The sequence below is a fragment of the Pagrus major genome, chromosome 5 (assembly GCF_040436345.1).
Source record: "Pagrus major chromosome 5, Pma_NU_1.0".
Lineage (NCBI taxonomy): Eukaryota > Metazoa > Chordata > Actinopteri > Spariformes > Sparidae > Pagrus > Pagrus major.
This window is the reverse complement of record NC_133219.1, coordinates 20,317,258-20,337,850: the sequence shown is the minus strand read 5'-3', so window position 1 is coordinate 20,337,850 and position 20,593 is coordinate 20,317,258. Positions and strand designations below refer to the sequence as shown.

The following is a 20,593-nucleotide window of genomic DNA, read 5'->3' as shown; positions in this document are numbered from 1 at the left end:
CAAAGTAATAAGGAGGCGGGCGATGCGAGGCACTGCACATTTGTATTCTTCTCCCCTTGTAGCTGTGTACCGCTTTAACTGTTCAGTAATTTGTCGTCTTCTCGTTTTCTTTTAGCAAGGTTTCCCTCTGAAATAAATAAATTGCTTCAACCACCTCTAAACGGATTAAGGACACAGAGAGACTTTTTTCACATGCGTTAAGTAGATAAGTGCTCCTATCCAAATGTTGAGGAACATAAACCGCACCGCTGTCTCAAGCCTGAACCAGCACAATTGGCTGGATATGATAGGAGGAGTGCTATGGGGGGGGACAAGAATTATTAAAATAGTTAAAATATTTTATTAACTGGGCCAATAACTGAGCCCTTAAAGCCTAATTGGTAATTGATAAATGTGGCTGGTAGCATTGGATGATGGCAGCACAGTTGCAAATCTCATCTCTTGTGAGGGGAATGGTGTGGCAGGCTCTGCAGGAATTCCCTGGAGAGTATTAAGTGGAGAGAAAGGGCAGCGGTAATATGTTGCGCATTGATTCCACATGGCTGCACACAATAAGACCGGGACAATGGACAGAAAGTGTATTGGAGAGTGCCCTTCTTGTTCAACTTGTCAGAAACTCTGCAGACGCATGCCCCCTGTTGGGACTGGAACAAAATAGTAAGAAAGCCGCGGACACAGAGCACCAGTCAAATGCCTGCTGTGCTTAGGTGAAATGGATAATCCTACATTTACAGAGGATTTTAAATACCCTAAAAATCAGTTATCATGTTCTCACACACCTTTTTTTTTTTTTTCAAGCATTCATTTTGACTCATCTAGTTCCACAGAGAGATGACACATACTTCTAAGAAGGTTCTCTTTTGAAAATCTTGAACAGAGCACCCCTCTGTGAAGATTACGATCAAGGAAAGAGAGATCTTGAAAAAAAAGTGTCTGCCCTCTAACCAGGTAATAATCCACAGCTTCTTCTCAGAGGCATGTTGAATTTCTGGTTTACGTGTAGGCCTGTAGCAATTTCAACTGAGAAAGCAGCAGAGAAAGAAACAGTCAGTGTGAATGTGCAAAGAACCTCGTCGTAAGGCCCTCATGGCATGATGCACAAATGACAAAAGTAGAAAAGTAATGTCTGCACACTTGATAATGCTCCCATGAACATTTATCACCTCCACATGTGACGTTTTGGGCTCTGGCTCTTCGTCAGACATGAAATTAGCACAGAGACACACCTTACAAGTACCTGTACAGTGGGCTCACCTGACAAGTCATGTGACCACAGAATACATTAAATACTAGACCTCTCATAAACAACGTATGAGGTTATCTAAACCACCTAAATACACCACAATCACATCATCAGGTAAAAACAGTCATGTTGGTATGGTGGTTTTGATAATATTGTACTTACTTACTTTCATTGTACATATCAATTGGCTTCGTCTAGCATTTAATGTATTTCTTGTATTTTGTGTCATATTACCTGTCAGGTGACCCCGCTGTACAGGTACTTGTAAGATTCATGTAAGGTGTGTTGTGCTGAGCGGACTTTTTATATTTTTTCTTCTGTCAAGCACCTACTGTTCCAAATGCTTGGAGTGCTTTTATAAACTGCATGATGCACAAATGAAACACAGAGGAAGACAACAAGGTATATATCTCAAGAAGTAAAAGACATTCAATGCTTATACTGAATAATGTTCAATCTGATTTACCTTGAAATGGACAAAACAAAACTCATAGGTTTAAATTAAGTATAATTACCTGTAGGAAGAAGAGATGTTGTGTGATATCTTGCACTAGCTCCTCCTCAGCATTTTCAGGGTAAAACTTGGCCAGGAAATGAAGCGTAATTGGTTCCTCCTTTGGTACCTCCTGGTCCAGAACCTACAACAATGACGCAATGAAATCAACATTTGCACAGTGGGGCCATTCATTCCCTTTTCATGCTGGCTACATCTTTATTGGCGATGTTTACATGACTCATGGCTGTTACAAAACCAGAATAACATGACAATCACTTGCCCTCTTTTCCATCTTTAGCCAAGCCGACGTGTCCTTGATGTTGTACCGGAGCCCAAAAAACCATGTCTCCCTCAGTCCCAGAGTTCGGCACACCAGGTCAAAAAGGTCTTTTCCTTTCCACTTGACCTGAAACATGTTTTAGTGTTATATAATTTTCTCAGAAAAGAAACCAGAAAAGTCTAAATTACTAGAATTACTTGAATTGATACAGAAAGAGGCAGCATACAAAAAAATCTAAAAACACAGAAAACCTGTTAAAGCAAAATATTGACAGTGAAACTCACAGCATTCATTGACTGGCCCTTAGCAAGAGAATTCTTTATCAGGTTTAATATTTACAGCCATTTATAAGATGCTGTGTCTACTGAATCCACATATACTAGTATTGTCTTCATAGCCTCAGTCTCCGGTTGAAAGCAGGGAGCTATGCGTGTTTTCCTCATCCAGCTGAAGGCTATGACGGAGGCATATCTGGCGCACATATCCAATTTAGATAGCTTTCATCTCTAGCCTCTGAGCTAACTCAGGGTGCAAACGTCTGTCAAGTGCATTCAAGGTTGGCGTGGAAAAAAACAAGTTAAAAACTGCTCGAAATTAGGTTATCAGCATCACCATGCAGCGGGAATGCCAACTGGGAGAAAAAAAAATCCAAAATTCCCACACAAGGCTTAATGAGCATTTTGTCTATATGGCCAATCCCTGTTAAATGCTATTTACAAAACCCATAATTGATACAATTATCATCTCAGCACAGAAAATTGAAACCTGCAACTAAAATTATGCTGCTCTGTGTGTAATTACCAACTGCAAACTTTGGTGGGGTTCCTCCCCTTTAAATATAGAGGTGGTGTCTGCAAGTCATTTTGATGCCTTTCACCTCTGGTATATCATCAAGTCACATGCTAAACCAAAAAGACTGCAAGAAGGCCAGAAATATACATGAAAGGGGCATAAATCAGTGTGTTTTTGAATTTGCACTGCAGGGGGATACCCACAGCATTTCAAGTCACGTACTGCAGCGAGGTTTGCCACTGACTTAAATGTCCATGATTCCACTTCTGCACTAGACAGATATAAATTACAACAGATATGGTCTTTTGTAGAATAGACCCACTTAGGTATACCACTTGCGTGTCTTCGTGGTTACTTGCTGCCATCTAGTGTCAAAAAATGAAACTCTTATTATGTCTTGTGAGTGACCATCATTGCTATGATAAACTCTGTACCTACAGGCTGAATCAGTTGTCATTACAGATTGTGGTTAAGCAGTTATAGCATTGCAAAGCATGCAGCATCCAGTCAAAACAGTACAGTAGGCACTTGATGTTGTGGTCAGGGCCAATGCAAATGTGGAAAGCTTTTGATGCAAGTTGAATGAAATCATGCTCATATACTCACCTCACAGCTGAACTCCATGTCGGACTCCATTGTGCAGATCCTGACGTTGAAGTTCCTGGCTTGTTTTCTCATCAGTGAGTTAAATCCCATTTTCGCTGCTAAGGCACTTGCCATGGCGAATAGCTCATAAACTAAATACTCGATTATTCAAAGTCGTGAATCGCTACAAATTAAGTTCCCTGTCAAGGCATTGTGTCTTTTACTCTCTATGGCGTAGACAGCAGATAAGTCATATGGCAAGACTTAGTTATCACAGATGTGCATGTTACTGTCCAGCTTCACTATAGCTCGACCAGGAAAGTTGCGTTCAAAGCAAGTTTCAACAAAGTTTACACAGGGTTTTCACTGACATTGTCTTTGTTTATTAATGTCCCGAACAAGTTACGTGTTTTCTGGTATTTCTGTAATTTCACCCTGGCCAGCACATAAAAGGTTTATAAGCATTAACTAGCTGATAACTACAATGTAACACTCCTTGCTGCTAACGTTAGCTAGGTTAACGTAAATAGAAACTAAGTTAGCTAACTAACATTACATATATGTCCTTATCTTGCGCTAAAATTATACGTCTCTGTACCGTGAAATCCGCGAATGTTTACATCTCTGCGTCCGAGAAAGTATTAAGCCAATATATCCCCTCTGGAGAGTTTAGAGCACTCAGGTCGTTGCATGTAAACTACTCTGGAAAAGAAGCGCTAGCAACTGCTGCTAACCACATTAGTTAGCTGAAAAAACGATGCTGCATTCATGTGCCATACAGAATGTTGGAGTATCATTGTACCGGACATTGAAGACAGTAAAGTACTGACAGAGAGGAGCCTCTTTTTTGGGGCAGGCAACATTAATTTTGTCTGAAATTCATATACTGTATCTAGGTAAAAGCTACTCATTAAAATATTTTATTGAATTTCAATATCATATAGATATATATACATATATGTAGAGAGAGAGAAAGAGAGAGAGAGAGAGAGAAGCACTCTTTTTTAGTGTAAACTAAATAAAAAGGTTAAGTCAGTACAAATCAAATGTCAATTGACAGAAACTTAGTTCATTTTTCAAGCAAAAACGCCAAGCATTCCTAAATACCAGCTTCTTAATCATGCGTTTGCTGCTTTTATTTGTCTTATAAGATCACAATGAGATTAACCTGGAGAAAACAACTTAATTGCAATAGGTATTTTTCACCATTTTCTGACATCTTAGAGACCAAAGCCTGAGAGTGTAACTGGCAGATTATAAGTGATGGAAATATTATTTAGTTGCAAAAAAAAATCATAGAAGAAAAATCTAGTTGTTGACGAGGACATATTATGACTTTTCCTACGTACCATTTAACTTCTAAAGACTTAACTGTACATTGCTCTTTGTAAATTCCTTGTATTGTGTCATTAGAAACCCTAAATAAAACAAAACCTGCAGTATTTGAGTTGCCTGAACGTAGCATAGCTTCTCTCTTCCGCTTGACCTAACAACCAATCACAATGCACTGCACCTCATATGCCCCGCCCATAGCTCTGCCCCCTGCGCCATAAAGGGGCGGGGTCTAGGCAATGAGGTAATCGGGGTAAACAGTAAAGATGGCGACGTCTGTAGCCGGAGAGGGGCAACCTAGTCTAAATGGGATTATTTCCGAGCCCCACACTAAAAGACTGACCGACCTGCCGACCGAGTTGCTCGAACACATCCTGTGCTTCCCTGTCCTCAAACATGTCGACATTTGTAACGTCTCCTGCTGCTGCAAGCGGCTGCACGACGTTTGCCATGGAAGGGGGAAGGTCTGGGGACACCAGTACAAACTCAGGTGCTATGATTTTTTTGTGTGTCATTTCTTCGGAGTTCTGGCTTCTGGTGGTTTTGCCCCACTGTCTGCCACAACTGGTCTCCCTGCCCATGCTTTATTTGTCTTGTTCGGAGCCTTAAATCGCTCATTCTCTTCTCGAAGGTGGTTTCGTTTATTGCGGACTCACAGGCAGCTGTCAGCCGCTGACAATCTGCTGATGCAACATTTCACTAGCTGCAACTTATACTCCATTTTAGCCCCGAACAGCCTAAAAATGAATTGGCGTGACCTTGAATGTTGCATGTCGGCTGTGAAGTACAGGAGAGTGCAGCTCTTGCCAAAGTCTGAGCCCTCCTCCTGACTGACTTGGCTGATACTCTCCTGATTGCTTTTGTGTGTGTGCAAAGACAAAACCATGTCTGCAGCAGGATGGCAAATTGTTTCAGTGACGTGTCACATGCTGCTTCAGACAGTCAGCTGCTAAACTAATTCTGTGCATGTCCAAAAGTGTGGCTGAAATCAAATTTGTTGCTGCCTTCATCAACAGATGGCCAAGACTGCAGAGGTTTTACCGTCAGAACGAGTGCTGTGACTGGCTCAGAGAATACAGAACGCGCCACAGAGTTGGAATACAAATACGAAGGACGGTGGAATCGATCTCAAAGAGATTCTTCACAGAAGTCGTAAGTAATCATTTGTAATCCAGAATATGGCTGGCCTTTTTCGTGCATGGATATATGTTTGTGCAAGACAATGATCGCTTTCCATGCGCCGTACTAACCAAGAGATCTGTAACTCAGCCTTGCGTTGGCCAGGTGCTGGGAGACAGCTTTGCAGAGATCGAGTCACTCGGGATGCCAGAGCACTTCTGTGAAGATGAGCTCCTCTTCATACTCAACTCTGACAAGAGGTGAGTGCAACACTGTGCCCACAGCCAAACCTCGATGCTTGCCACACAGGACAGTCATTAATGGGTTTGGGTGTTTGTTAATCTCGTTAATCCTCTCTGAGGCTTCTGTAATTGTAAAAGCTTTAGTTGTGCTGCACTGTTGGACCATTAACTTCTCTCTCTTCTGTTCTGCTCTCGTCATTAGGAAAAGCTTGACCTTAAAGTACTATGCAAAGAAAATCCTTTACTTCCTGAGACAACAGAACATCTTGAAGAGTTTGAAGACCTTCCTGGAGCAGCCTGCAGATCAGCAGTCTTCTTTAGAGGGTGAGGCATGAATTAGGGATTCACCGGTATTTTCTGTTTATTGAAAGCAATGGGTTTTCTATTTCACAAAAATTTCATCATTCTGCAAATGTATATCTCTTATTGGTCACCTTGATTATTAATAGTCTCATCAGTATTGGCCCTGAAAAACCATATTGGTCGATCCCCATCATGAATACAGACTTCATGTCAAACAACTCAAGTTGCCCTGTGTCCTGTTTAGCCTAGACAGCTATATGCAAAGAGTAAATACAGTATCTTTATGTTGATTAGTTTTTGTGGTTAAAGTGTTTGTTGTAATAGAAGCAGTGTTACCACTTTGCACGACAGCAATTCGCTGTTTAATTTTTGTTTCTTCTGTGTTTTTTTTTATTTTTTAAATTCAGCCTTTCATCATGCATTCTCTCTCTTGGTCTCTAGGTGCTGTACTTGTGGACCAGTATTGTAACCCACTGGCTGATGTAACACTGAGCAGCATATCAGCCCAGCTGGATGAGATTGCAGAGAAAGTGAAGAAGATGCTGAGGATCAAGAACTCCTCTCACCCCAGCCTGCGTGTCGCTCAAGGTGAGCTTTCAGAACCAGCCAAACTCCAAAAGAAAAGTTACCTTTAGGGAATTTTTGTTATTATTCCTCTTATCCTTGCGCCCACTTGTTTTGTTTTTTTCCCCCCCAAAATCCATCAGCCCTAGACACTTAAAGCCTGAAGGCATGGGCTTTCATTCCCAGCACAGTTTGAACAAAAATCAATACCAGTATATTTGGGCAAATGTGTCAACTGCACAACATCCATATTTTCCCATTTCTGCCAAAGTTCTTATGAAGGTTCTTTTCTTTTGTATGATGTAGGTGACTGTCTTGTGGTTGAGGACTTTGAGCTCCAGAGGCAAGTGGTGTGTGCCCTAAACTCAGTCTTGTATGAGCAGCTTCAATACAAAGGCAACGAGTTCGACTACTACAACCCTCTCAACTCTTACATCCACCAGGTAGATCTTCTGTGAAATGATGTGTATTTTATGTCACAAGCTTTTCAATCATTTCTTAATAATTTTAATTTCAGAACTGACTTGCCCTTCTTGTTTTTCATGTAGGTGCTACTACGCCATACAGGTATTCCCATAAGCCTCTCTGTCCTCTACATGACATTAGCCCGGAAGCTGGGTGTTCAGCTGGAGCCTGTCAACTTTCCCAATCACTTCTTGCTGCGCTGGTGCCAAAAACCAAGAGGGTGCGGTTTGAAATGAATAGCTCCTCTTAATATTGTCTAACACTAGAGCTTTCATTGACACACTTACTGTAATGATTCCACAAAGAGAGTTGAGCTTGAATAACAGTTCTTATTCTTGTCATGTTATCTGAGTAAGATAAGAAACCAGAATTTTTAAAGCACAATCCATCTTGTTTTTAGTAGATTTTGGATGCCCTAAACACTATAAACTTGAATTGGAGGTATTCCAGAGGCATTAATATTTGCAAGTAGAAGTATTAAGTAGTTTTATTCAGCCGTCACACATAATACAAGTCATATAAGTCACTTTTACATTACATGTTGTGAACATACAAATATCTTTACTGCATCACAGACAGGACACATCTTCTTTATTTAATACTTTTAAATGAGAAAGAAACAGCTCTGTTCGGAGAAGGGACTGCAAAGTGGAGGTGCTAGTTCACCAGACACCTTCCTCTGGAAGGTCCTGCAGGCGGACACCTCATCTCCCTGTTGTTCTTTAGTTTGCAATCCATCTGTTTGGAATTACTTGAAAGATGCGAGATCCTACTTGTCCCCAACTCCAAATACTGTACATCAGTATAATGTAGGACTGCACGTCAGCAAGCTAGACTCTTGAGTATATTTGCGATTATCCCGAAAATGAAAATACACCACGATGAACTTATCCTGTGATTTGCGATTTAAAATCTTTGGTTGTTCCATCCCTAGTCAAAATCCTACTATACATCCTTGATTCATTCCGTTTTTGATGTTAGTCAGCTAGGTCATAACAAAAAGCTACCTTTGATTATGAAGACATGATTTATGATGGATCTTTGTTAAAAACTTTTACATTTTCAAAGTATTTAAATGCGTTTCTGCAGGAGTGAGGACATCTATGACTTTGTCTACATCGATGCGTTTGGCAAAGGCAAGCAGCTGACCGCCAAGGAGTGTGAGTACCTCATTGGCCACCAGGTGACGGCAGATTACTACAGTGCCATCAGCACCACTGAGGTGCTACTCAGGATGGTGGGAAACCTGCTGAACATCGGCAAAAGAGGGTAAGAGAAGCATAACACCTGACTGTTGTCTTAAAAGGGGTTAAATTGTTTGATACCATTCAATTGTTGCTAGAACTAAATTAATAAATGTAATGTCATGTTCTGGCCGAGTTACATTACACTGCACTGTGGTGTCTTTCAGGGAGGGTAATGAGAAATCCTACCAGCTGCTGAGAGACTCTCTGGATCTCTACCTCACTATCAACCCAGATAATGTGCAGTACCTGCTGCTGCAGGCTCGCCTCTACTTCCACCTGGGCATCTGGCCAGAAAAGGTCAGGAAACCTAAACCTAATGCTCGAATATAATTGTAAAGAGTATAAATTAATATTCAGCCTATAGTATTTCACCTCACCACATTGTCCACTGACATTTGTGCTCTGTCCCAGGTGCTAGACATCCTGCAGCACATTCAGGCGTTGGACCCCTCCCAGCATGGGGCAGTGGGTTACCTGGTGCAGCACACGCTGGAGCACATCCAGCACAAGAAACATCCTGTTACGCCTGAGGTGAAGAAGCGTAGCGCTGCAGAACACCTGGAGGTCCAGTATTCAGTCGGCCTCATCATGAAACACAAAAGGTGAGAAAAGTGTGGCACAGCAATCCTCTTGTCTGTTAACACATCTCTTACTAACACTTAAGTGTATCTGTCCTTTTTGACCTCCCCCACCAGGTCGGGTTATAACTGTGTGATCTACGGCTGGGACCCAAAGTGCACCATGAGTCAGGAGTGGATCACCACCATGAGGGTCCACCAGCTGTCCAACGGGGCCAACCAGCCTTTCTACAACGTCCTCGTACAGGACGGAACCTGTCGCTACGCAGCACAGGGTACGGATCATATACACCACATGACGATGAGGGTGATGAATCATGGTGAACGAATCTTTGCAGGTTGTGTGATGAAAAATAAATCATCACAAATATGTGCAAGTCTGATAAATGATCTTGGGAAGGAACGTATCATTGCACCTTCCAGGCGGAAACTGCTAATAAATCAAGTTAAACAGCCTGAAAAATAAATCTGGATTTGTCGAAGCCACAAAGTTCCCAATTATGTGTATTCGCTGTGGCAAGAAGGTGTAACAAGAAGCATTTCCGAGAATGACAGACTAAAAATGTTCAGAACTAACACTCTAATGTTGCAAGCACACTTTGTGCACATAGTATTACTGATCATTTGGAAGAAATGAGATAAGAGCATATAACCATATTGAGCATATAACTTATCTACTATTAAAAACAGATAAAAAGGAAACTGTTCGTTCATAAGAACGGTGGAAGTCATTACCACAAACGAAGAAAAGCTTGAAGTTTTCAGTTCTTCATTTCATAGAGACAAAATCGTACATGGGCAATTAAACTATTCTAACTGCATTTTGGAAAAATAAATCCCTGCACATCGGTAGGTGCCAGTAGAGATGATCTTTATAAGATTTTGCAGTATCTTGCTCTTAAACTTCGTAATGCAGTGTCATGTGGAGTTTATACTGTAGATGTTTATCCGGAAGTGTTTATATATTAGTCCATTAGTTTAAAAGACCAACGGCCAAAGCATGCAAGCTGATTCAAGGTGAAAACTTCAGTGGGGCTGCATCACCCTTTTTGTCCACTTATACATTTTTCCACACTTAAGAGCATTGCTCCCTTAAAGGCCGATGCCTACCTGCTCACTCTGCTGCTTCACTCTGCTGATGCTGCTACAGGGCTGCCATTGTTTTAACGACCCTGATTTCTAAAAAGTCGGGACGCTGTTCGAACATAAGTAAAGCAGATTGTGATCATTTTCTTATCCTTTGTGACATACTCAATTGAAAACGGTACAAAGACAATTTATTTAATGGTTTAACTCATCAACTATATTAATTTTTTTTTTTTTTTTTTTAAATATATGCTTTACCACTGTTAACTTTTTAATGCCTGCAACACTTTTCAAACAAGTTGGGACAGGAGCAATAAAAGACTGGGAAAGTTGTGGATTGCTAAAAAAAAAAACAGGTTAACTGATGACAGGTGATCGGATCATGATTGGGTATGATAGGGTATCCTCGCAAGGCTCAGTCGTTCACAAGAAAGGATGGGGCGAGGTTCACCACTTTGTCAAACACATGATTGTATAAAGGATATTACTTCAGGGGCTCGGTAGACGCAGTTTGTTTGCAAATGATTGCACTCTGTTTTTATTTAAGTCTTGCACAGCGTTCCAACTTTAGAGTTGTATGTGTCATCTCTGCTCTCTCCGCCACCTCGACATTCGCCTGCAGCTTCTGTTCTATACGAACCCTGAGGGGAATTTATGTTGATCGGCCTCCGTGCTCTCATCTGCTGCTCAATCTGCTATGCTGGAACTGATGAGACATATTCTTGATAAACAAACAATTTCAATATGTGAGTTGTCTGACTGACCTCGTCTTTCATTCCTCACCTCAACTGTTCATGCACATTCTCTCTGATCAGAATGTCACACGTTTCCATTGTTGCTCCTCAGAGAACCTGGAGCCCCACTCAGCCCCCCTGGAGATCGGCCACCCCGAGGTGGGACGCTACTTCTCCGAGTTTGCCGACACCCACTATGCTGCCAACGAAGAACTGCAGACACGATACCCGGAGGACATGGATGAAACTTTGGGCACGGTGCAGGAGCTTTACCACAGACTGATTCCTGGCTCTGGAAACCAGGAGCAGGCTTCTGCCACAGACCAAAACAACCACCAAGCCATGCCCATGTAGCAAAGCAGCCGTGTCCGACACCCTGCCGACCCTGGCTAACCAATCGCTGGTCACCCATTCTTAAATCACAATCCACTTAGCTGCCGCTTTGTTGCACATACTCCAGTATACAGTATTTTCAGAAACTGATGATTTGGTGTCAAATGTGGTTTTGTGCCACAGTCATGTTCATGTGCAGGTCTGGTATTTTTAACATTTCCTGGAAAGGTCTGGGAAAAGACCAAATAGTCCGGAAGCATGCTGCAAAGATAGCTACAGATTTAATACATACTAAATACCACAGTGTATTTGTTGAGAAAACAAAGCTGTAACTGTGGAGTGATAAGGCCTAGCTGGCTGTCCATTATCCAGGATGCAGGAGACTGAGTTTGCAAAAATAATGCATAAGCAGACCTTGAAGAAAAAATAAAAAAGGAACATAGACTTGAAACACACAGTTAAGTGGACAAGTAAGTTCAGGATGGGTGTCCAGGTGCTGTAAATCTCCCTTTACCTAATACCAAGGAATGCTCCTTCACCCAGAGCTCCCCCAATTCCTGACCACACCTCCCTGCACCCAGGACCAGTCAAACAAGCCCCCAGCATACAGTATAGTCCAAACCTGCAGTTACAGTGCCACACAGAAGACTATAAAGAAAGACTTTGTAAATTGACTATTAAATCCCCATCTTTTAATCAAGTTTCATGCACTTATGGAAGTTTAACTTTCACATTTCTAGATTATCGTTTTTGTTTCTGTATATTTACAAGTGAAACATGTAGGATGTCATGGCTCATCAGTGTTGTTGAGCTGTTCATTGGGGGGGGGGGACAAACAATAGTGAGACCACTGACTTGAAACAGAAATGACTCTGAGCTTTGGCGAAATTACAACAAAATAAAGCGTTTCAAGTTTTTTTTCTAGCTTCTCTCTGACTTATTTTACTGAACCATAATCATTCATCTTCTTTTGTAAAGCACAAAGCCACGATTTACTGACGAAAACTGAAAAAAGGGGGGGGAGAGAAAAAAACTGAAGACATCAGCTGATTTATCCACAGACTGTGTGGTTTTAGGACCTTGAGGATGCCACATGTTTCCAGGACACCGGCAGCAGACTACAGTTGCAGTGACCTGCCCATAGCAGCGCGTTAATCCGCGGCGGCGCACGAAAGTTGAGCCCGTCGAACCAGATTGTGCGTCCTGACGCACCGGTGGAACAGCAGCGGCGATGGGAGCTTCGCAGACGCGCTCCGACCACGAGCACCAGCACCTGACGGATAAAACTGGATGTAAGTAAAGAAAAAAATGAAACGGGAACCTTTTTTTCTTCTAGAATCTATATAACTGTTGATTCAGTGCGCGGTGGTGTTGGCGTTAAATCGCTCAGTTTTAGGGCGCAAAAGTCTGGTGGCGGTGAGAAATGAAAGATAATAAGCAGATGACTGGACAAATGGAAACCAAGTAGTTTTTACTAAAGTTCATGACAGTTAAGTTAAATGCTGCTGCGATCAGTAAACGACAGGCAGTGCTTTAGCTTCATATGTGACCATTTGTGATTGAGCGCAATACTCTAGTCATTATAAATAAAGCATGTGCTGTTATGTGACAGGACTACATTTTTTTGTAAAAACACGCAAACAATCCATTCCATGAGTTGAAATCCCACTTCTTACTTTGCAGAAAGTAACATTAGCTGGATTCCGAGGTGCTTTAACACAGCTTATCTGTTGTCTTCATCCCATGTGTGGACAGACAGGTTCAATCAAGAAATGAAACACCAACAGCAGAAAGTGTGTGGATCTATTTTTAGAAAGGGCAGGATCCTGAAAGGAAATCTATTCATGCAGAGGCATGCAGTCGGAGTAACGAGGATAAGGGTTGCATCCAAGATTGAGCCCAACTTTATTGATGGGTGAGACTTTGCACTGTTCTATTACCTTTGTTTCCTCAAGGTGTGGCTTTGACCCCGCTCTCTGTGGGCCCAGTGGAGATTTTTATGGATTTTTGCTCTGGAAACACTGATGAAATGTTTGATTGCATTAACTGACCTATACTTGCCCTCAGATTCTGTTGTTGTTTTTCTTCTCTAGGTGGCTGATTGGTCCATGTCATTTCAGTTAATTGTGTGTTGCATCTGCATGTGTTGATCCTGCACAATTACTGTAATAGTCACACGACCAACAAACTTGTTCCTGCATGAGACTGTATATCCGTCTCCGTACACACAGCAGCTACAGTTGCTACTGCAAACATCCACTTCGCAGCTCCTGAGAGAGGGTAAAAAGGGTCAAAATAAACACAAGTGTTTACCGAAACAATTGAAAATGCCAAACCCATCTTGATATGGGAGCAGGCAGGTCAGATTATTACGGTTACACCTTTCAGTGTGTAGTCACTAGTCCACACAGTGAGTTAATGATTCAAGGAACGCTTTGAAATGGAATAAAAAAGACAATCATAGCAGTGCAAAGGGTGTTTGCTCTGCCATTAAACTGATGGCAGAGCTGCACCTGATCAGTTCAGTAAAAATAAGTCTCGCCGTTTAATCATAATCCAGTAAAGTACAATTAAAAGAAACCAAGAAAAAGAGTGATTGTAAGTTTTCAGTAAGAATGATCTGTTTAGTATCGGGTCATTGCATGTTGAAAACAATTGAAGGAGTGTGCGAGGCCTACTGATGGGTGAAGATTAATTATGGGTGTATCATTGACATACCTTCATGTTGTTGGTGTCTTCTCAGTTTCACTGGAGCAGATTAAAAACCTCCACAAAAGATTCCAGCAGCTGAGTGGAAATGAAGAGACAATAAGGTAAAAATGTTTAAGACAAATGCCTGCACATGTGTGCTCAGCTGCATGTGGTTTTTATGGAAACCATTCAGCCTCTGCAGTCGCCACTAAAAATGAGATAGCACCTGCTTGGTGGCTAGAGTGATGAATTGTGGGTTATCTGGTATCTCTGGCACGGACACAAACAAGCAACATATGGTGACACACGCAGGCTGAACTAATGCAAACGCAGACACATTGGGCAAATACAATATGTCGATGCACCGGGAACACGCAGAGCTGACACATACTGTACACACACCGTCATTCATGTATAAACACACACAAAGCTGCCAAAGTGACATGCTGGACGTGATAGATCACAGGTTGCTTCCCTTTAAAAAGAAACAAGGAAGACATGTTGCACATAGCAGGTTAGACAGTTTACCTTCAGCTAGAGTTACTCCCCATAAATAACATTCAGTATTGTTGAAACATGCCGGTACTGTGGTGTCTGTTTTATGATAATGGACTTTCTCTTTCTCTCTGCGCTGCAGTAAAGAAGACTTGCACCGCATACCAGCCCTCGCCAATAATCCAATCAAAAAGCAAATTGTTGATGCATTCTTCGACAAAAGGTGGGTACAGTCCAATTACACCAAACACTCTCCACCCACTGGCTAATAGCCATTTTAACAGATATTATTAGCAGTATCATTATACTATTTCAGATATATTCAAAACACTTTAAAAACCAAACCTCTATCATATGATGTTTTTATGAAGTCTTTTAACATTCCTAATTATCAAAAGGTCAGTCTGTCTAAGCAACATTATTTCTCAACCTACTTCTGTGGTAAATATTAAAGGTGCAATATGTAAGAATTTTAGTTTTAAAAGTTCAAAAGTTAACCAAAATCATCCAAATCAAACCTCAGTCCAAAGCTCCTGAGCAAGCAATGTAAACACCAACACTGCCCCTTTAGTCTGGCTAGCTGCACTGCTACCTGAGCTAACTGGCTAACAGTAACAATCCTGCCATGAAATAGAATACCTGGCTAGCAGCAGTTAGCATTTACTCTGGTGATATGCTGCCACTATTTGTTGGTAGCGTGAATTCAACAGGTAGATAATTAGATGAGAGGATTGATGCCACTCTCACGTCTGTACATTAAAGAAAGCTGACTCCAGCAGTAGGTTAGCGTAGCTTAGCACAAGGTTTTAACAACGAGGGGAAAAGGCTAGCTGGCAAACATCTATTGCATTGAGATGGCTGACGATGAGGGTTTTCAATCTTCATCCAAGAAAAATGCAGCGCAGTGTTTGAAAACAAAATGTGTAGTAAAGGAAATGTCGTCTAACTGAGGGTTTTATGTCTAAAAGACACAGCTGCTGACATTTTAAAACAAGCAGTTCCTCATACTTTAGCCTAGTTTAACAGGACAAGCCACAACATAGACTGTCTGATAAAATCATGTGACTGTAGTTCACAGGCACTCAAGTCTTATTGGGCCAAAAGCAAAAACACATCGGTAAACTTTCTCTTTTGGTGCGATCTTTCTGCGTGTGATTGCATCCATACAGCCTGATGATCAAAATGTAATTTTTTCTGCAATTTGCATAGAATTGATCTATTTACAGACATGGAAATAGCCAATTTGGTTGAATTTTAATGCACAATGCCTAGACATTGATTTTTTCTGTTTGTGACTCAGGAACCAGCATCAGGATGAGGTGGGCTCCTGCGATGAGATTGGCTTCGAGCAGTTCCTCATGGTCATGTCCCACTTCCGCCCTCCGACTTTGAAGACGACGGATGAGGAGAAGGAAGCCATGAGAAAAGAGAAGCTGCGCTGTGAGTGTACACACTGCACTTCATTTTTAATACAACAACATTAGATACAAGCGAAGCAGATATACTGGCTGGTTAAGATTCTCATGTTTGGAGCTAGGACCGGCTTTCTCCCCTGTGTCTCCCTTTTGCATGTATCTCATTACAAAATAGCAGGAAAAAAGTGCACCACTCTGTGCAGATAGCCTGACAAATCAGTGATGTCTCATTTCAGTCACCACAAAGTGTGTGTTGAGTCGATTTCTCACTGCATGGTAGCTAACACTGGAGAGCCTTGTGCATATTCATGGCCAGAACAGCAGCTTCACAAATCCAAGTACATCAGGATCATTTCTAGCCACCTGTTTGAGGCCCAAATTCAGCCTCAGATATTATTATACCATTATTATAATCAGTCTGTCATGTTGATTTATTTCAGGATGAACGATTTTGAATTTAGATTTTTGGTGTACCTTCTTCCCCTCAACCTGCCATGTGTGATTTGTGACTTCCTGCATTTCCCAGTATAACTAAAACAAACTCCTGTAGTGTCAAAAGTGGGCAGCTAGACTAAGGGCCCCCTTAAAGCTCGGATTTTGGCTAGATACTGAACTGGTGCACATTCCTGAACGAGTTTGTGTTTACTCAAATTAAAGCAAATTGACTGACACTGCGTGAAGCCATTGTTCCCATTGTTCTACGTAAGATATCATATTTTATATCCTCAGCTCGCTCCTGCCCTATAAAAGGCTTTAAATTATTAACAAGTTAGGCATTGTTTCAAGTTGTTCCTTGTTTATGCAGGTTGGACTACTTCACCTAACCAATACAGTATGATAGAGCTGTGCTGTAGTTGGTGGGTACATGAAGGACTCAAGCTACATATATAAATGTGCAGAGTGGACGGTGCTAAATGCAGATAGCTGGAGGGGAAGATTTAGGTGACTAGTGACATTTTTTGCCCTCCAAGCAGGTTAATCCAGCCATGTATAATAGCTAGTTATCTGCTAATGTGGTAAACTGAGGTGTGTCTCTAATTGTAGCCATGACCCTTTCTTTAATCCTCTAATCGGCTGTCATTAACAGCTGCCATTTACTGGTATTGTTTTGGATCACTGAAACTTCTGCATGAAACCAAGTAATGTAGAAGAAATACACAAAAAATTACATAATTAGCAAATGACACTACAAACTGCGTCTGTCTCCCACACTATCTAAAGACTGATCATGACCAGCCCTGCTTGGCTTTACACAAACCATTGATCTGAATTGTTTCTCTGTTGTCACCTGTTGTGTTCATACATTTTTTCCCCCCACACATTTTTATTAGATTTTCCTTTTTGCTGGATGACCATAAATCAACACAGCTCTTCCTGCTGTCATAATGATATATTTCAACCTCAGGAACTTGATGAAACAAAAGAAGACGAGCCAGTTTGACATTAAAACTGGCATTCTATCGACTGCTCAGAAATAATGTCTGCAGTACAGTCAAACTGTCGTTGTTGTGGCCCGAGGAAGAAAACCGGCATTTATCCTTGTTAGTGCCACATGACTGTTGAACATGAAGTATTGTCATTGGACTGCATCTTGTAAATGTCACTGTAAGGGGAGTAGTGGCATTTTGAAGGTGCTTCGTAGCCTCAGTCCGATTTTTATTTATTTTTTAATGTATATTTTTTTTACATTCAGCAGTGGTAGTTCTGACACGGCCTGAGGGGGACATGTTTTGTTATTCTGCTCTTAGCTCTGCATCTTCATTAACATTCCTCTAATCAAAACTTCCTCTGGGCTATTAGTGAGATCCTTTCTACTTTGATTCTGATGATGGAAATTTCCTAAGAAATCCGACTAACCACTACAATTTCCATTCTGTGTCCCCCAGTCCTGTTCAACATGCATGACACGGACAACGATGGCACCATCACTCTGGAGGAATACAGGAAGGTAAGAAAACAAACATTGATTTAAAGTTGCCTTGGAAAAGAAACTATCCATATAAAAAAGTATGGTATATCCATACATTTAATCACATGTACATCATTAACTAGTCTGTACAAAGTTACAATTATAAAGCTGCTTTTTAATTTAGAATTTGCAGAGATATATATTGAAGTAAGCTTGCTTACTCGCTAACCCTGGCCCGTCCATGTCCAAAGCTCCTTACCTGCTAGCAGTGTAAACACCAACGCTCCTCTGGTCCCATGTGATCGAAGTTCGAAGTCAAATATGAATCAAGATTCTGTTACTGCAGAGCCTGTTTCTTGCTTAAAATGTTTTCGAAACATGTTTATTTGAACTGATTAGGTATAATATGAGAGTTTCTTACAAGGCCGCCATGTTGGAACAGGGGAGGGACTCACATACACGAATATGCATGTGGCCGTCCTAGCCGCCAAAACAAAAATTTAAGTAGCCTAGTTAATAACACACACACACACACACACACAGAGGGAGAGGGACGTCATTCTCTGTTCAGGATACCATTACTCCTCTATATATTTACATAGCAAATAGCTGTTTGCTGCTTTATTAACGTTTAAAATCTCATATGCTTAACCTTCTGAGAAAAACTGTAATTAAAAGGGTGTACATGGCCATTTGCTTACTGACTATTATTGCCCAGGATGACATATAGTTGTGCTATTCTGGCAATTACATGATGTCAGTAAACTCTAAAAGTATTGGGTTCAAGTTGTCCCGACCAAACAGGTGCAAAACAGCTATGTAACACAATGGTGAACCAAGCAGTCCCTACACACCCAGACAGAGAAGTGATAGATAAGATATAATCAGACAAAATAAGTGTGGGTTGACAGCAAGCAGTTAGCAAGCAATAAAAGTACAATAACAAGCTGGCAGACTTTATGTGTCGCTGTTATCTAAATGTATGAAGTCAGACCCGTTTTGTGGCAGCTAAATTAAGGACTCTTGTTGAGCAGTTCCCTTTAAACTTCATTCACTCTCATGGTGTTTAAGCCTTCAATGTTCTGATGAGGTTGCATTTTAATCTTGGTTTTAAAAAAAACAGCATCCTGCTTCCTTAATTTGAAGAGTTGTTTTGTGTTTTTTCCAATTGAGAGATAATGTTGCAATGGAGCATATCGGAGCAGGGATGATTCAAATGTGACGTTACTTACAGCATTTCAGTTTTGATAGAAATTGAGGCTAAAGCAAGCTTTCCAAATTATTTCCTAAACATCAGTTAATGAGCTGGACAACTTTCAATCCTCCGGTAACCTTTGGCATTGTTTAATCAAAACCAGCTGAGTAGCTAAATTTGTGCCTGCTGTACATACAGTAGTTTACTAATGATGTTATTTGGATGCCAGAAGTTTCCCTATGTGGCTTGAAGAGTGATGCTGTTTCAGCCCCGATGAGGGTTTAAAGACTAACAATGTTCTTCTCATCCAAGGTAGTAGAGGAGCTTCTGTCAAAAAGCGGAGCCATCGGGCAAGAAGCTGCCAAGGCGATAGCAGATGCTGCCATGTTGGAAGTGGCGAGCACAAATGTGCCCCACATGGTAATGGAAGTTAGCAAAACTAAAGTGTTTCAACAAATTCTCACAGTTGAATATCTGCAGCAAAGTAACTGTGTGTCTCTTTGTCACTTCAGGCCCCAGATGATTTCTATGAAGGAATAACGTTTGAGCATTTTGAACAGGTTTGCAGTTTTACAACTTTATTTACCACCTGATCAAAACATATAAACCCCCTTTTTCTAATGTCAGTTACTTATGTCATTTTATCTGTCCACAGATTCTAAAAGGGCTTGAAATGGAGTCGAGGATGCACATTCGCTTTTTGGATGTGGACACTACGACAATGCGTTGTGGGAAATCGTCCTCTTGAGAGAATTCTTCTTGTAAAGAAATGTTAATGTTGCTGCTGTTTTTAGCAGAACCTCTCCAGTCCTTAAATGGAATGAAGCCAAACACTTATATGCACTAAGATTTTTTTTGGATGGAGGGAAATAATTATAGACTAATAACATGATGTAATTACATTTTTATAGGACGTATGAAGAACATCTGCTGCGGAGTAAGGTTTTAAAAACCTAAAGATGCAGTTTTAGAAAATTGTTAATTCAATTTTAAAGCATTGTGATCCCTTTTTGTATCAAGTGTCACATATTTCAAATAGATTTCTTTCCCACCTTTTGCCAAACTCCTAAAAATCAGGTTTCACACTAACACACTACCTCTTTCTCTATCTTTTTGTAACCAGCATGTAAATGTGAAGGATTCTTTATATTTAGTCAAAAGGTTCACAATTCAGATGAAGTCAGTCGTGCTCAGTGGCTGCTCTGGCATTCACGGGTCATCTGTTAGGGCTAACATCCCAAGCGTGAGACTCCAGGGCACATACCATTCCAGGTTCAATGTATCCATTCCTCTGAGACTCTGTGTAACCAACCACTGCTGTTCTACCATGAAAAGCAACTATATTCGACCGCTAGCGAATCAGTTAAAGACTTACCTTTCCCTAAGATTTATTATTACAGAATTTGCACTGAGTTGTATTAATGAATTAATAAATGTAAGACATTAATATAAAAATGCATGTGTAAGATGTCTTTTTTTTCCAGAAGAA

At 41.0% G+C, this 20,593-nt stretch overlaps 3 protein-coding genes across 3 annotated transcripts in view; 2 read left to right on the top strand and 1 right to left on the bottom strand.

Moving 5' to 3' along the window:
- The window catches only part of nf2a (NF2, moesin-ezrin-radixin like (MERLIN) tumor suppressor a), a 28,616-nt gene extending 24,533 nt beyond the window's left edge, over nt 1–4,083 (bottom strand). Inside the window, exons 1-3 of the mRNA XM_073466534.1 lie at nt 3,418–4,083; nt 2,020–2,145; nt 1,759–1,881 (exon numbers count right to left, since the gene is read on the bottom strand). Coding sequence (XP_073322635.1) covers nt 1,759–1,881; nt 2,020–2,145; nt 3,418–3,531 — 363 coding nt within the window. The 5' untranslated portion in view covers nt 3,532–4,083. The remainder of the gene's footprint in view (nt 1–1,758; nt 1,882–2,019; nt 2,146–3,417) is intronic.
- An 880-nt stretch (nt 4,084–4,963) lies between these two features.
- Nucleotides 4,964–12,317, top strand: fbxo21 (F-box protein 21). Its single transcript, XM_073467236.1, has 12 exons — nt 4,964–5,218; nt 5,745–5,880; nt 5,998–6,107; nt 6,292–6,413; nt 6,834–6,980; nt 7,263–7,399; nt 7,505–7,641; nt 8,511–8,690; nt 8,833–8,965; nt 9,080–9,270; nt 9,364–9,521; nt 11,179–12,317. Exons 1-12 carry the CDS (start codon nt 4,995–4,997, stop codon nt 11,418–11,420), a joined length of 1,917 nt encoding a protein of 638 aa, XP_073323337.1. The 5' UTR covers nt 4,964–4,994; the 3' UTR covers nt 11,421–12,317.
- A 193-nt stretch (nt 12,318–12,510) lies between these two features.
- tesca (tescalcin a) lies at nt 12,511–20,511 on the top strand. The gene is made up of 8 exons (XM_073466607.1): nt 12,511–12,691; nt 14,143–14,212; nt 14,728–14,808; nt 15,886–16,025; nt 17,887–17,948; nt 19,417–19,524; nt 19,617–19,664; nt 19,760–20,511. The coding sequence occupies exons 1-8, from the start codon at nt 12,631–12,633 to the stop codon at nt 19,850–19,852; spliced, it is 663 nt and encodes a 220-aa protein (XP_073322708.1). The 5' UTR covers nt 12,511–12,630; the 3' UTR covers nt 19,853–20,511.
- The last annotated feature ends 82 nt before the right edge of the window (nt 20,512–20,593 follow it).